A 17,868-nucleotide genomic window follows, 5' to 3' on the forward strand; every position below is an offset into this window, starting at 1 on the left:
AGATGTTTAGTAAAGCTGTTTAGTAGATCAGTGTTTAGTAAAGTGTACTAGATCAGATGTTTAGTAAAGTGTCATTAGATCAAAGATGTTTAGTTAAAGTGGATATTAGATCATATGTTTAGTTAAAGTGTTATTAGATCAGATGTTTAGTAAAGTGTATTAGATCATATGTTTAGTAAAGTGAACTAGACAGATGTTTAGTAAAGTGTACTAGATCAGATGTATTGTATAAAGTGTATTAGAGTCAGATGTTTAGTAAAGGTATTTTATCAAAGATGTTTAGTAAAGTGTATTAGATCAGATGTTAGTAAAGTGTATTAGATTCAGATGTTTAGTAAAGGTATTAGATTCAAAGATGTTTAGTAAAGTGTACTAGATCAGATGTTTAGTAAAGTGTATTTTTATCAAAAAGATGTTTAGTAAAGTGTATTAGATCAGATGTTTAGTAAAGGTATTAGAATCAGATGTTTAGTAAAGTGGTATTAGATCAAAGTGTTTAGTAAAAGTGTACTAGATCAGATGTTTAGAAAAGTGTAATTTTATCAAAGATGTTTAGTAAAGTGTATTAGATCAGATGTTTAGTAAAGGTGTATTAATCAGATGTTTAGTAAAGTGTATTAGATCAAAGATGTTTAGTAAAGTGATCTAGATCAGATGTTTAGGTAAAGTGTATTTTATCAAAGAATGTTTATGATAAAGTGTAATTAGATCAGATGTTTAGTAAAGTGTATTAGATCAGGATGTTTAGTAAAGTGTATTAGGATTATTATGTTTAGATAAAGTTGTATTAGATCTAGATGTTTAGTTAAAGATGTACTAAGATAGATGTTTAGTAAAGTGTATTAGATCAAGATGTTTAGTAAAGTGTATTAGATCATATGTTTATTAAAGTGTATTAGATCATATGTTTAGTAAGTGTACTAGATCAGATGTTTAGTAAAAGTTGTATTTAGATCAAAAGATGTTTAGTAAAGTGTATTAGATCAGATGTTTAGTGAAGTGTATTAGATCAGATTGTTTAGTAAAGTGTATTAGATCATATGTTTAGTAATGTGTACTAGATCAGATGTTTAGTAAGTGTATTAGATCAAAGATGTTTAGTAAAGTGTATTAGATCAGATTGTTTAGTGAAGTGTATTAGATCAGATGTTTAGTAAAGTGTATTAGATCATATGTTATAATGTGTACTAGATCAGATGTTTAGCTCAAGTGTATTAGATCAGATGTTTAGTTAAAGTGTATTAGATCAGATGTTTAGTAGAGTGAATAGATCAGATGTGTTTAGTAAAGTGCATTGATTAGGACTATACTGTTTAAGCAGTTATAAAGCTCCAATCCTTTATAACTCTTTATAACCCGTTCATATTGCATTACACATAGGTGGTTCAAAAAGGGGTTGAAATCAAGATTACCACACAGTTATTTTGATTATTTTATTTACTGTAGGCCTATGGTCAGCTCAGAAACGTCTTAGCTTATTCTGTTGCTGACGTTGTTGTTGTGTTGTATATTGTTGCCGTTATTTATTTCGGTATTCGATCCGATCCGCGGAGTTGGACAATGCACCATTTAAAAGTTAACTTCCCACTGAACCCGAACATACAATACGCAGCGTTTACGTGAACGTAGAGGCTCGGCGAACGCCAGAAACATTGCCTTTTAAAACGTGCGCATTCGGACAAAACGCATTTTGGATCGAATCCTGGCCACAGTCATTACAGACATTACAGGGCGTGAAACATGTCAGCACATTCACGTCTGAAATGGTATTGTCAGCAGATCATGATACAGGTCCGTCAACAACACTAATGCTTCTAACAGCCTGAAGAGCTACAGAAACCTGCCATGGATACATCTCTTTCCTGCTGTCAGTCATATCAATGGCCATAAAACAGGGGGATTGAAACGCTAAAGAGTGTGCTGGGAGAGACAACATTACACGAAAGACATTGAATATTGAATGTAATTCATATTGGGCTATTTTGCTGTTAATGTTGCATGGCCAGAGAGCTGGTAGTGCATGGCCAAGATGGACTGGTAGGCTGCATGGCCAGAGAATGGTGGTAGCGCATGGCCAGAGATGGACTGAGTGCTGCATGGCCAGAGATGGCTGGTAGGCTGCATGGCCAGAGATGGCTGGTAGGCTGCATGGCCAGAGATGGACTGTAGGCTGCATGGCCAGAGAATGGGCTGGTAGGCTGCATGGCCAGAAGATGGACTGGTAGGCTGCATGGCCAGAGATGGACTTGCTGCATGGCCAGAATGGCTGGCTAGCTGCATGGCCAGAGATGACTTTTATAGAGAGGAAATGAAACAGGAGGAAGTGAAGCCATGTTTTATTGACGAGGACAAGTGGTGCAGCAGGCAGTAAGCAGCAGGCAGTAAGCAGTAAGCAACAGGCAGTAAGCAACAGGCAGTAAGCAGCGGCATAAGCAACAGGCAGTAAGCAAGCAGCATAAGCAGTAACAAAGCAGTAAGCAACAGGCAGTAAGCAGCAGGCAGTACAGCAATAAGCAACAGCAGTAAGCAACAGGCAGTAAGCAGAAGGTAGCAGCAGCAGTAAGCAGCAGGCAGTAAGCAACAGGCAGTAAGCAGCAGCAGTCAAGCAGCAAGGCAGTAAGCAAACAGGCAGTAAGCAAACAGTAGTAAGCAGTAAGCAACAGGCAATAAGCAGTAAGCAGCAGGCAGTAAGCAGCAGGCAGTAAGCAAACGGGAGTGAGCATGCATGCAGTAAGCAGAAGGCAGTAAGCAGCAGGCAGTAAGCAACAGGCAGTAAGCAACAGGCAGTAAGCAGAAGGCAGTAAGCAGTAGGCAGTAAGCAGCAAGTAGAGGCAGCAAGCAACAAGGGCCAGTATGTTAGAGTGTCAGACAGATAGACAAACAGGGTGACTGTGTTATAACTGTGAAAAACTATCAGACAGACCAGAGGTAGAGCTTCTTACTTTGTGTCAAATTCTATCAAGTTTGTGTCTATTGGCGCCTCGTCTGCAGCTGAAATAGAATTAATGGACCGTTATAATTCAACCATTTTAGACCAAGAAAGGTTTTTTGTTGATTGATTGATACAGAAAGACATTGAAAACTTGTGAACTGAAAATACTGCATGTGTCGAAAAAAAACCATACCATCTCTGTAGATTGCATCTTCGATCGGTTTGGGATGCATTAATGTAAAGGGGAGCTCAACATGGACATCACTGGAAAAGAAAATGAAACTACARGTCGATGATTGATGTATGATAAACAAACAAGTTTATGAATTAGCATTTCAATGTAGTATTACGTTACATCTTGTATTWATTACACTAATAGTACAGTCTGCTKTTTTATAACACYTACAGTATATGTACATCTCTTCAGCAAAACAAAATCGCTCTACATCTCTAGCCACAAATATTGGCATGCAACACGTCATTACAGAAACATCTATGTTTACCTTGTTGCAAGATCTCCTAAGATTCTGAAATCAATGAAACAGTGTCAGTTTTTTTTTTTTTTTTACCTCAGACAGCAAGACAGTAACATAAAATTAGGAATTAGAATACTAGAATGTACATTAACCTTCTTATGATGACATAAAAGGTCAGCCATTTTGGTAAGGGAGCTGGTAAAGCCAGTGGTCAGCCATTTTGGTAAGGGAGCTGGTAAAGCCAGTGGTCAGCCATTTTGGTAAGGGAGCTGGTAAAGCCAGTGGTCAGCCATTTTGGTAAGGGAGCTGGTAAAGCCAGTGGTCAGCCATTTTGGTAAGGGAGCTGGTAAAGCCAGTGGTCAGCCAGTGCCGTGATAAGATATTGTGTAAAACAATGAATTTGAAAATGATCGTCACAATATGTTTTTTTTTCTTTTTTTCGTAAATATGTTTTGTAATTTTGTATATTATATATTGCATGTGTTTGATGTATTTATGCAGGGCTCATCTGTAAAAGAGATCCTAGTCTCAGGATGACTTCCCTTTAAAAACAAAGAWTAATAAAAAWMTAATTAATTKATTAATAGCTAACCAGACAGTTTATGTGGAATGATTCCAATAATTTTCCCAATTAACTGCCAATATGCCCAACATTCCAAACATAAAAAATACAGTCAATCCGCAGCGATACACTGGCTGGCATCAGTTGACGCTAGGACTTTATTCAGTCGGTATCGCTGGAGCGTTACAGATTGCGCGATCGAAATATGAAGATGCTTTTTTGATGGAGCCGACATTACGCAGCGTTTTACGTGAACGTTGTCTCCACTGAAGCGGAATCGTTGCCTTTAAATTTCYATCACGCTGTAAKGCTGAATTTCCACGARACGGATTGYATAGGGCCCTAAGACAAGTTGTAAATGCAGCAAGTACTGATATTGCGTCACATTGTAACACTCGCAGCTTTCCATAACAACAACATTGAGACATTTATGGTCTGTTTACATATATTTTAGAGGCTATTAATACAGAACCTTTGTGTAAAACCTGTGTAAACTGTGTAAAACTTTATAATTAGATGACAATAATTCTACTACACAWTTTTTATATACCACATGCCTTACTTACTTACTATCCTGCATAAGTTAAATCAGGAAATGCACCACCTATGTCTCTATTGCCATTCATTAGACTGGTTTGGATTTCTCCCTGACCACAATGGCTGCCATTTTCATTCCATTCTAGAACTTTGAGAGTTTATGACATTTCCCCTCTAGTAATTTAATAGGATGTCTATGAACATAACCCTAATCCGCAGACACCAATAAAATAGGGTTACGGTTATTAGGCAAAATGAATATGCTGGTTCACATACACCAAGATGTATGTTAAAAACCCTAAATCTAACACCAAGATGTATGTTAAAAACCCTAACTCTAACACCAAGATGTATGTTAAAAACCCTAACACCAAGATGCATGTTTAAACCCTGAATCTAACACCAAGATGTATGTGTAAAGTGCATACCCNCTAACACCAAGATGTATGTGTAAAGTGCATACCCGCCTCGAGACACAACAAGCTTCACTTTGACTTTGTAGGATACGATGATACCCAGGATCTCCTTGTTGGCTCCCTCTCTTAACCTGTTGATGGGACAACAAAATGTATATAAAAAATGCACTGACTGACATCTTCTGATTATCACCATTCATTCACCAGCTGGGATTGTGGAAGCTGGTGGGATTGTGGAAACTGGTGGGATTGTGGAAGCTGGTGGGATTGTGGAAGCTGGAGGGATTGTGGAAGCTGGTGCGATTGTGGAAGCTGGTGCGATTGTGGAAGCTGGGGCGATTGTGGAAGCTGGTGAGATTGTGGAAACTGGTGGGATTGTGGAAGCTGGTGGGATTGTTGTATTCAGATATGAACTGTGTAATAGGAGAAAATATCGGATGACAACATCAAGACAATAATAGGGTCAATACACAATATGTTTGAAGACAGCGAGCCTAACTCCAGTTTTTATCCCTCCACAGTGGGGGAAACCTTAACATGACACAGCAGAGCACCCCCACACCATCGCACCTCCTCCTCCATGCTTCACGGTGAGAACCACACGTACGGAGATCATCCGTTCACCTACTCTGCGTCCTACAAAGACAAATCTCAAATTTGGACTCATCAGACCAAAGAACAGATTTCCACCGGTCTAATGTCCATTGCTCGTGTTTCTTGGCCCAAGCAAGTCTCTCATTAGTAGTGGTATCTTTGCAGCAATTCGACCATGAAGGCCTGATTCACACAGTCTCCTCTGAACAGTTGATATTGAGATGTCTCTATTACTTGAAGTCTGTGAAGCATTTACAGTATTTGGGCTGCAATCTGAGGTGCAGTTTACTCTAATGAACGTATCCTCTGCAGCAGAGGTAACTCTGGGTCTTCTTTTCCTGTGGTGGTCCTCATGAGAGCCAGTTTCATCATAGCGCTTGATGGTTTTTGCGACTGTACTTGAAGAGACTTTCAAAGTTCTTGAACATTTCCAGATTGACTGACCTTCATGTCTTAAAGTAATGATGGACTGTCATTTATTTTTGCATATTTGAGCTGTTCTTGCCATAATATGAACTTGGTCTTTTACCAAATAGGGCCATCTTCTGTATACCACCCCTACTTTGTCACAACACAACTGATTGGCTCATACATCAAGAAGGAAAGTTAACAAATTAACAAGGCACACCTGTTAATTGAAATGCATTCCAGGTGACTACTCATGAAGCTGGTTATTATATAATAATATAGTATAGTATAGCAGCATCGTATAGTATAGTATAGTAAATCATAGTATATAATAGTATAGTATAACATAGCATATAATAGTATAACATAGTATAGTATAACATATGATAGAATAGTATAGCACAACATATTACAGAATAGTGTAACATAGTATAGAATAGTATATTATAACATATTATATAATAGTACAACATAGTAGAGAACAGTATAACATAGTATAGAATAGTATACCATAGTATAGTATAGCATAGCATAGTATAGAATAGAATAGTATACCTATGCTATAGTATTGTATAAAATAGTTAACATAGAATAGTATAGTATGACATAGTATAGTATGGTATAACATTGTATATGATTGTATAGTATAACATAGTATAGAATAGTATAGTATAACAGTATAGTATAACATAGTAAAGAATACAATAGTATAGTATAACATGGTATAGTATAGTACAGCATAGTATAGCTTAGTATAGTATGGTATAACATAGTTTAGAATATTATAGTATAACATAATTTAGTATAAAATGGTTTAGAATATTATAGTATAACATAGTGTAGTATAATATAGTATAGTATAACATAGTTTAGAATAGTATAGCATAACATAGTATTACATAGTATAGTTTAGCATAGTATAGTATAACATCATATAATATAGTATAACATAGTATACAATAACATAGTATAACATAGTATATTATAGTATAACATAATATACAATAACATAGTATACAATAACATAGTATAACATAATATAATATAGTATAACATAATATACAATAACATAGTATACAATAACATAGTATAACATAATATAATATAGTATAACATAATTTTGTATAACATGGTTTAGAATATCATAGTATAACATAGTGTAGTATAACATAGTAATAGTAACAACGACATAGTTTTAGAATGTAAATTACGTACTACCATAATATAAGCATGAGTATAAACATAAGTACTAATATAGTAATAAACATAATATAAGTATAGTATACATAGTAACAATAACAAAGTTAAGACACAATAACGTATATTACTAGCCTACGCACAGCATATGTATACCATAGCTTAACATAATGGTTACTCACAATGTGCTAGAGCCAGGTTTGTATCCTCGTGATTTCAGTTTCCCGTCAAGCTTCACGCCAGGCCCGTTTCTCTCGGCGTTGTTGAGTGAGGAAGGGGTGAGGGTGTAACACTTTACAAAACGTGTTGAAACTTTGTGAGCCCACGCACATCATTTGAAACATTTCAATTAATTCAATTTAATCAAATAACCAGATCAGTTACATTGAGTACGATACATGTCGGGTTCAGGGTTGTGTGGCTCCAGTTGTGTGAGAGGCATTGCGCTTGCACACGCCCAGGGTTGAGGGTTCAATCCACGGGGGACCATGGATGAATATGTAGCAACTTTCCAAATGTGTAAATAGTGTAAGTCGCTCTGGTAAACAAGCGTCTGCTAAATGACTGTTAATGTAATGTTACAATGTAACAGAACGATGGTTCTATCTGTGATAATGATAATTGCTATGCCTGTTTTTAATCGACTTATACGTTCATTGTGTTTTTATGACGCGGTTAACTCAGGCATACCATCCAGTAATGTCTCATCCAGAACAACTGTGACGTAGTAATTGATCCTCTATATCTCGTAATAAAGAAGTGTAGAGAAACTACGTCTTTCTCGTACATGCGACCATGGCCTCGCTAATCAGGATGATTGAGCAGGGTTGAATCAGGAGATTGCGTAGCAGCGACGCAGACTGTGAATAGAAAATTGACAATCCTTAACAGATGTAGTCATCTATATTGATCCTCTATTCGCGTAATGCACTGCAGAACATTTTAGAGATGAAGCGTCGTGATTACATGAATTCCAATGAAAAACTCAACAATAATACATTGTTCAATTAACAAGTAGCAGTAACGTCATCTTTCATGTAGCCTACTATTTGGTCAGCTTAACTGACCATTAAACCCACCGTTCAATCAACAGACCATTAATGGAACTAAACGTTCAAAGTCCCTGTGATGCTCACTCGGCAAGGATATTTTTTTGTTTGTTGCTGTGACAATATAGGTCAAAGATCCTACATCTGAAGAACGTATCAACGAAAGAAACACACAGGACTACCCGTCATTTGATACTGATGTGTATGTTCCAGTCACCTGAAATCTTCATTTTCTTCACTGTCTTGTTGGTGTTGTTTGTGACGTGAACGTTGACACTGATTGGCTCCCCGTGGTAGTAGATCTGGAAGGAAAGATGGAAAAGATATTAATGAACCCCCCCCAAACAAACACCCTCCCCCCCCCAGAAAAACAGCAGGCCTAGTAACGTAAGGTAATGTGGATTAACACTGTATAATATAGAGTAATGTAGCATAATGTAGTATGATATAGAGCAATGTAGTATAATGTAGAGTAATGCAGTGTTATGTAGAGTAATGTAGTATAATGTAGAGTAATGCAGTATAATGTAGCATAATGTAGTATGCTGTAGAGTAACGTTGTATAATGTAGAGTAATGTAGTATAATGTAATATGCTGTAGAGTAATGTAGTATACTGTAATATGATGTGGAGCAATGTAGTATACTGTGGAGTAATGTAGTATAATGTTGTATGATGTAACGTAGAGTAATGTGGATTAACACTGTATAATGTAGAGTAATGCAGTATAATGTAGAGTAATGTAGCATAATGTAGAGTAATGCAGTATGCTGTAATATGGTGTAGAGTAATGTGGTATAATGTAGAGTAATGTAGAGTAATGTAGAGTAATGTAGAGTAATGTAGAGTAATGTAGTATAATGTAGTATGCTGTAATATGGTGTAGAGTAATGTGGTATAATGTAGAGGAATGTAGTATAATGTAGAGTAATGCGGTATTATGTAGAGGAATGTAGTATAATGTAGTACGATGTAGTACAATGTAGTATAATGTAGAGTAATGTAGTATTATGTAGAGTAATGTCGTATGATGTAATATGATGTAGAGTAATGTAGTATAATGTAGAGTGATGTAGTATAATGTAGTACGATGTAGAGGAATGCAGTATAATGTGGAGTAATGTTGTATAATGTAGAGTAATATAGTATACTGTAGAGTAATGTAGTATAGTGTAGTATGATGTAGAGTAATGTAGTATAATGTGGAGCAATGTAGTATAGTGTGGGGTAATGTAGTATATTGTAGTATGATGTAGAAAAATGTAGAGTAATGTATTATAATGTGGTATGATGTAGTATAATGTAGAGTAATTCAGTATAATGTAGTATGATGTAGAGTAATGTAGTAGAATGTACAGTAATATAGTATACTGTAGTATGATGTGGAGTAATGTAGTAGAATGTAGTATGATGTGGAGCAATGCAGTATAATGTAGAGTAATGTAGTATAATGCAATATGATGTAGAGTAATGTAGTATAATGTAGAGTAATGTAGTATAATGCAATATGATGTAGAGTAATGTAGTATAATGTAGAGTAATGTAATATGGTGTGGAGTAATGTGGATTACCATAGTATAATGTAGAGCAATGTAGTATAATGTAGAGTAATGTAGTATTATGTAGTATAATGCGGATTGATGTAGTATAATGTGGAGCAATGTAGTATAATGTAGAGTAATGTAGGGTGATGTAGATTATTGTGGATTAACATAGTATAATGTACTTTGATGTAGGGTAATGTGGTTTAACAAATAAATATGTAATGTGAGGAATTTAAATATTGTATGGCTGAGAGGGATGAGGTAAAAGAAATGGCAAATAAGTCTGGCTGCACAACCGATTGGCAAACGTACTGCAAATTGAGAAATCATTTCACTAAACTGAATAAAAAGAAGAAGAAACTTCACTATGAAACAAACATAAATGACAAAGAATGATAGTAAAAAGCTTTGGAGCAACTCCAATGAAATGCTTTAAAAAAAGGCAAACTCAGCTCCATCATACATTGAGTCAGATGGCTTTTTCTTCACAAAACCCACTGATATTGACAACTACTTTAATGATTTAGCAAACTGGCAAGATTATCAAATTTAGGCGTGACATGCCAGAAACAAACGCTGACACTACACATCCAAGTATATCTGTCCAAATTATGAAAGACAAGCATTGTAATTCTGAATTCTGTAAAGTGAGTGTGGAAGAGGTGAAAAAAATCATTGTTGTCTATCAACAATGACAAGCCACCGGGGTCTGACAACTTGTATGGAACATTACCGAGGATAATAGCGGACGATATTGCCAATCCTATTTGCCATATTTTCAATTTAAGCCTACTAGAATATGTGTGCCCCCAGGCCTGGAGGGAAGCTAAAGTCATTCCGCTACCTAAGAATAGTAAAGCCCCCTTTACTGGCTCAAATAGCCGACCAATCAGCCTGTTACCAACCCTTAGTAAAAGTTTTGGAAAAAATGGTGTTTGACCAGACACAATGCTATTTCACAGTAAACAAATTGACAACAGACTTTCAGCACAGTTATAGGGAAGGACATTTAACATGCACAGCACTCACACATTGACTAATGATTGGCTGAGAGAAATTGATAAAAAGATTGTGGAGGCTGTTTTGTTAGACTTCAGTGCGGCTTTTGATATTATTGATCATAGTCTGCTGCTGGAAAAACGTATGTGTTATGGCTTTACAGAACACAGAGGGTGTTCTTTAATGGAAGCCTCTCCAACATAATCCAGGTAGAATCAGGAGTTCCCCAGGGCAGCTGTTTAGGCCCCTTACTCTTTTCAATCTTTGCTAACGACATGCCACTGGCTTTGAGTAAAGCCAGAGTGTCTATGTATGCAGATGACTCAACACTATACACGTCAGCTACCACAGCGACTGAAATGACTGCAACACTTAACAAAGGGCTGCAGTTAGTTTTAGAATGGGGGGCAAGGAATAAGTTAGTCCTAAATATTTAATAAACGAAAAGCATTGAATTTGGAACAAAACACTCACTAAACCCTAAACCTCAACTAAATATTGTAATGAATGATGTGGACATTGAGCAAGTTGAGATGACTAAACTGCTTGGAGTAACACTAGATTGTAAACTGTAATGGTCAAAGCATGTTGATACAACAGTAGCTAAGATGGGGAGAAGTCTGTCCATAATAAAGCGCTGCTCTACCTTCTTAACAACACTATCAACAAGGCAGGTCCTAGAGGCCCTAGTTTTGTCGCACCTGGACTACTGTTAAGTCGTGTGGTCAGGTGCCACAGAGGGACTTGGATGTACACAGAGAGCTAACATAAAATAATATGCATGCCAATCTCTCCTGGCTCAAAGTGGAGGAGAGATTGACTTCATCACTACTTGTATTTGTGAGAGCCATGACTTCATGGAACTCTATTCCACATCAAGTAACTGATGCAAGCAGTAGAATCATATTTTAAAAACAGATAAAAATATACCTTATGTAACAGCGGGGACTGTGAAGCAACACAAACATAGGCACAGACACACACATGATAACATACGCACTATACACACAAGTACACATGGATTTTGTGTTGTAGATATGTGGTTGTGAAGTAGGGACCTGAGGGCACACACTTAATGTGTTGTAAAATCTGTTATGAATGTATTGTAATGTTTTTAAAATGTATAACTGTCTAAATTTTTCCAGAACCCAGGAAGAGTAGCTGCTGCCATGGCTGGAACTAATGGGGATCCATAATAAACCCCAGGAAGAGTAGCTGCTGCCTTGGCTGGAACTAATGGGGATCCATAATAAACCCCAGGAAGACTAGCTGCTGCCTTGGCTGGAACTAATGGTGATCCATAATAAACCCCAGGAAGAGTAGCTGCTGCCTTGACAGGAACTAATGGGGATCCATAATAAACCCCAGGAAGAGTAGCTGCTGCTTTGGCTGGAACTAATGGGGATCCATAATAAATACAATACAAAAAGGTAGGGTAATGTAGAGTAATGTGGATTAACGTAGGATAATGTACTGTAATGTAGAGTAGTGTAGTGTAATGTAGAGTAATGTAGAGTAATGTAGAGTAATGTAGTACAATGTAGAGTAATGTAGTATAATATAGTATAATGTAGAGTAATGTCGATTGAGCTAGTATAATGGGGAGAAATGTGGATTAACTTAGTATAATGTGGAGCAATGTAGTATAATGTAGAGTAATGCAGAGCAATGTACTGTAATGTAGAGCAATATAGAGTAATGCAGAGTAATTTACAGTAATCTAGAGTAATGTACTGCAACGTAGGGCAATGTAGAGTAATTTACAGTAATCTAGAGTAATGTACTGCAACGTAGGGCAATGTAGAGTAATGTAGAGTAATTTACAGTAAGCTAGAGTAATGTACTGCAATGTAGAGTAATGTAGAGTAATGTAGAGCAATGTCGAGTAATGTAGAGTAATTTACAGTAAGCTAGAGTAATGTACTGCCATGTAGAGTAATGTAGCATAATGTAGAGTAATGTAGAGTAATGTAGAGTAATTTACAGTGATCTGGAGTAATGTACTGCAACGTAGAGTAATGTAGAGTAATGTAGAGCAATGTCGAGTAATGTAGAGTAATGTAGAGTAATGCAGAGTGATGCAATGTAATGTAGAGTACTGCAGAGTAATGAAGAGTAATGTAGAGTAATGTAGCATAATGTGGAGTAATGTGCAGTAATGTAGTGTAATGTAGAGTAATGAAGAGTAATGCAACTTATTTTATTTGAATTCATTTAACCTTTATTTAACTAGGCAAGTCAGTTAAAAACAAATTCTTATTTACAATGACGGCCTACCAAAAGGCCTCCTGCGGGGACGGGGGCTGAGATAAAAAAAAAATATACATATATAGGACAAAACAGACATCATGACAAGAGAGACAACACAGCACTACATAAAGAGAGACCTAAGACAACAACACTACATAAAGAGAGACCTAAGACAACAACATAGCAAGGCAGCAACACATGACAACACAGCATGGTAGCAACACAACATGACAACAACATGGTAGCAACACAACATGACAACAACATGGTAGCAACACAACATAACATGGTAGCAGAACAACATGGTAGCAACACAACATGGCAGCAGCACAAAACAGYGTACAAACATGATTGGGCACAGACAACAGCACAAAGGGAAAATAGGTAGAGACAACAATACATCACGCAAAGCAGCCACAACAGTCAGTAAGAGTGTCTGACCATGATTGAGACTTTGAATGAAGAGATTGAGATAAAACTGTCCAGTTTGAGTGTTTGTTGCAGCTCGTTCCAGTCGCTAGCTGCAGCGACCTGAAAAGACGAGCGACCCAGGYATGTGTGTGCTTTGGGGACCTTTAACAGAATGTGACTGGCAGAACGGGTGTTGTATGTGAAGGTTGAGGGCTGCAGTAGATATCTCAGATAGTGAGGAGTGAGGCCTAAGATTGTAGAGTAATGTAGAGATGTCCTCTACCAGCAGAAACAAACATGTTCATCACCTCTTTATCCAGTGAGGCCTCAAGGTGCAGTGGCTTGTCAGACATCAGGAACTGTCTGGTGGTCTCAGCCATGGGCTGGGGGCCGGGCTTCTCTGGGGCGTACTGGACCTTACGGATCACCAGGCGCACTGAAATTCCTGTTCAGAAACAAGGGTTAGACGCACTGACTTCCTGTTCAGACACAAGGGTTAACGCCACTGACTTCCTGTTCACACAAGGGTTAGACGCACTGACTTCCTGTTCAGACACAAGGGTTAGACGCACTGACTTCCTGTTCAGACACAAGGTTAGACGCACGACTTCCTGTTCAGACACAAGGTTAGACGCACTGACTTCCTGTTCAGACACAAGGGTTAGACGCACTGACTTCCTGTTTCAGACAAACAAGGTTAGACGCACGACTTCCTGTTCAGACACAAGGGTTAGACACACTGACTTCCTGTTCAGACACAAGGGTTAGACGCACTGAGTTCCTGTTCAGACACAAGGGTTAGACACACTGACTTCCTGTTCAGACACAAGGGTTAGACGCACTGAGTTCCTGTTCAGACACAAGGGTTAGACACACTGACTTCCTTTTCAGACACAAGGGTTAGACGCACTGAGTTATTGGCAGCAATGCCAATACTATATAGCAATATGAGGTAATAATAATAGCTATATATATATATATATATATGCCATTTTGCTGATGCAGTCATTGTGGTGTGGAATGACTCCATTTACCCTGTTGGTGCTTACAGGACCTCCCCACCCAATCAAGTCTGAACTTCATGGTGTGAAATTAAGATCTCTGAGACCTTCTGGACTTATTTCAAAAGTATGTTTCCAAAACATCACTCCATAATTTGAACTACATGTAATAATTTACGTATTTATGTGCTTAACATTGTGTATCATTATTAAATAGTTTTACCTTTTATGTATTTTGTCTTGGACGTTCTCTGAGCAGAAAGCTTTGACTTCAAAGTCAACCCCGCAGGCCTTCAGAGAAAATATAAAAACACGATTTCACTTTAGGTTGGATTCTTTTTCTGCTTAAATGTCATTATGGATTGTAACTGTTACAGTACCAGTCAAAAGTTTGGACACACCTACTCATTCAAGGCTTTTACTTATTTTAAAACTATTTTCTACATTTTAGAATAATAGTGAAGTCATCAAAACTGAATAACACAAATCGAATCATTGTAGTACCAACAAAGTGTTAAACAAATCAAAAATATATTTTAGATTTTAGATTCTCAAAGTAGCCACCCTTTGCCTTGATGACAGCTTTGCACACTTTGGCATTCTCTCAACCAGCTTCATGAGGTAGTCACCTGGAATGCATTTCAATTAACAGGTGTGCTTATTAAAAGTTGAGTGTTGGAATTTCTTTCCTTCTTAATTAGTTTGAGCTTCAGTTGTGTCGTAACAAGTGAGGGTTGGTATACAGAGATAGCCCTATTTAGTAAAAGATGAAGTCAATATTATGGCAAGAACAGCTCAAATAAGCAAAGAGAAACGACAGTCCATCATTACTTTAAGACATGAAGGTCAGTCAATACGGAAACTTTCAAGAACTGTCTCTCATGAGGACTGCCACAGGAAAGGAAGACCCAGAGTTACCTCTGCTGCAGAGGATAAGATCATTAGAGTCATCAGATCATCAGAAATTGCAGCCCAAATAACAGACACGTCTCAACATCAACTGTCAGAGGAGACTGTGTGAATCAGGCTTCATGGTTAAATTGCTGCAAAGAAACCACTACTAAAGGACACCAATATGAAGAAGAGACTTGCTTGGGCCAAGAAACACGAGCAATGGACATTAGACCGGTGGAAATCAGTCCTTTGGTCTGGAGTCCAAATTGGAGATTTTTGGTTCAAAAAACCGCCGTGTCTTTGTGAGACGCATGTGGGTGAAACGATGATCTCAGCATGTGTATTTCCCACCGTAAAGCATAGAGGAGGTGTGAGGGTGCTTTGCTGGTGACACTGTCTGTGAAATACTTAGAATCAAGACACACTTAACAAGCATGGCTACACAGCATTCTGCAGCGATACACCATCCCATCTGGTTTTGCTTAGTGGGACTATCATTTGTTTTTCAACAGGACAATGACCCAACACACCTCCAGGCGTGTAAGGGCTATTTGACCAAGAAGGAGAGTGATGGAGTGCTGCATCAGATGACCTGGCCTCCACAATCACCCGACCTCAACCCAATTGAGATGGTTTGGGATGAGTCGGACCGCAGAGTGAAGGAAAAGCAGCCACAAGTGCTCAGCATATGTGAACTCCTTCAAGACTGTTGGAAAAGCGTCTAGGTGAAGCTGGTTGAGAGAATGCCAAGAGTGTGCAAAAAATGTCATCAAGGCAAAGGGTGGCTACTTTGAAGAATCTAAAAATCTTAAATATATTTTGATTTGTTTAACACTTTTTTTGGTTACTACATGTTCCATATGTGTTATTTCATAGTTTGGATGTCTTCACTATTATTCTACAATGTAGAAAATAGTTTTTAAAAAATAAAGAAAAACCTGAATGAGTATTTACAAACTTGTGACCAGTAGTGTAGACTTGGCTGAATCGAAGAAGCACCTTCCCCGTGTCCTCCGGTCCAGGCTGCAGGGTGACTGAGCACGGATAATTCAGTGGAATCTGTCAACAGAAATATGAAATTTCTAAATTAGTATTAAAACAGCTGACAGGAGGTTTAAAATGAGTACTTAAAACAGCTGACAGGGGTTATAAATGAGTACTTAAAACACTGACAGGAGGGTTAAAATGAGTACTTAAAACAGCTGACAGGAGGTTTAAAATGAGTACTTAAAACAGCTGATAGGAGGTTTAAAATTTTACTTAAAACAGCTGACAGGAGGTTTAAAAGAGTATTAAAACAGCTGACAGGAGGTTAAAAATTAGTACTTAAAACAGCTGACAGGAGGTTTAAAATGAGTACTTAAAACAGCTGACAGGAGGTTTCAAATGAGTACTTAAAACAGCTGACAGGAGTTAAAAATTAGTACTAAAACAGCTGACAGAGAGTTAAAAATTAGTACTTAAAACAGCTGACAGGAGGTTAAAATGAGTACTTAAAACAGCTGACAGGAGGTTTAAAATGAGTACTTAAAACAGCTGACAGGAGTTAAAATTAGTACTTAAAACAGCTGACAGGAGGTTTTTAAATGAGTACTTAAAACAGCTGACAGGAGGTTTAAAATGAGTACTTAAAACAGCTGAGTAGGTTTAAAATGAGTACTTAAAACAGCTGATAGGAGGTTTAAAATAGTACTTAAAACAGCTGACCAGGGAATTTAAAATGATACATTAAAACAGGCTGATGGAGTTTAAAATGAGTACTTAAAACAGCTGACAGGAGGTTTAAAATGAGTACTTAAAACAGCTGACAGGAGGTTTAAAATGAGTACGAGATCATTGATGGATACATTTTACCTGTCAGTTAAAATAATACATATACACACAGTACAATGGAGTGAGAGACTTATTTCCACTGTAGTCCCTAAACTGCACGGTACCAAAAACATTACAACATTATACAATTCACATACGACAAACAACAACAAACACAAAACACAAAAATAACAACAACAACAAAACACAAAAATAACAACAACAACAACTCCTAATAGAGATGGTCACAGTGGTGTCGACCATTACCTCGAAGGTGAAAGGGTGAGCATGTTCCCCAAGCTTTTTGATCAGGCGTTCTTGAAGGCGAGTTAACCTCTTTTTGTCTTCGGGCACTGGAGGGAAGGCCTGGATGTTGGCCACGAAGAGGTCCTTTCGAAACGTCAAGCCCAGAACATCCAAGTCTTCACGTCCATAACGGAAGGCGCATGTCAACGTCACAAACACTGAGGAGAGAAGAAAAGAGTGAAAGATCGTTATAAAACCTGAGTGGTTCGAGTCCTGAATGCTGATTGGCTGACAGCCGTGGTATATCAGACCGATATATCAGTAAGGCACCTCGAGGGTTTGTTTAATTATACCTTTTAGAAATGCAATATATTGCTGAAACCACAACCCGTCTAATGATGTCATGATAAGCAGACTAATGACATCATGATGATCAGGCTAATGAGGTCATGATGACCACTAATGACGTCATGACAAGCAGTTTTGTCCACTGGTTGATTTAAGCTTAATTTCAAGCTGCTATTAGAACAGTAGACATTC

The 17,868-nt window shown here is 37.6% G+C and overlaps 1 protein-coding gene across 1 annotated transcript in view; it reads right to left on the minus strand.

Moving 5' to 3' along the window:
* LOC112075549 (beta-arrestin-1-like) overlaps positions 1-17,868 on the minus strand; it is a 28,391-nt gene that overhangs the window by 3,762 nt on the left and 6,761 nt on the right. Inside the window, exons 5-16 of the mRNA XM_070440951.1 lie at positions 17,350-17,546; positions 16,270-16,329; positions 14,600-14,667; positions 14,214-14,224; positions 13,684-13,811; positions 8,389-8,473; positions 5,486-5,559; positions 5,128-5,336; positions 4,971-5,054; positions 3,436-3,459; positions 3,126-3,196; positions 2,943-2,991 (exon numbers count right to left, since the gene is read on the minus strand). Coding sequence (XP_070297052.1) covers positions 2,943-2,991; positions 3,126-3,196; positions 3,436-3,459; positions 4,971-5,054; positions 5,128-5,336; positions 5,486-5,559; positions 8,389-8,473; positions 13,684-13,811; positions 14,214-14,224; positions 14,600-14,667; positions 16,270-16,329; positions 17,350-17,546 — 1,060 coding nt within the window. The remainder of the gene's footprint in view (positions 1-2,942; positions 2,992-3,125; positions 3,197-3,435; positions 3,460-4,970; positions 5,055-5,127; positions 5,337-5,485; positions 5,560-8,388; positions 8,474-13,683; positions 13,812-14,213; positions 14,225-14,599; positions 14,668-16,269; positions 16,330-17,349; positions 17,547-17,868) is intronic.

Source organism: Salvelinus sp. IW2-2015, unplaced genomic scaffold, assembly GCF_002910315.2.
Source record: "Salvelinus sp. IW2-2015 unplaced genomic scaffold, ASM291031v2 Un_scaffold3233, whole genome shotgun sequence".
In the NCBI taxonomy this organism is placed as follows: Eukaryota; Metazoa; Chordata; class Actinopteri; order Salmoniformes; family Salmonidae; genus Salvelinus; species Salvelinus sp. IW2-2015.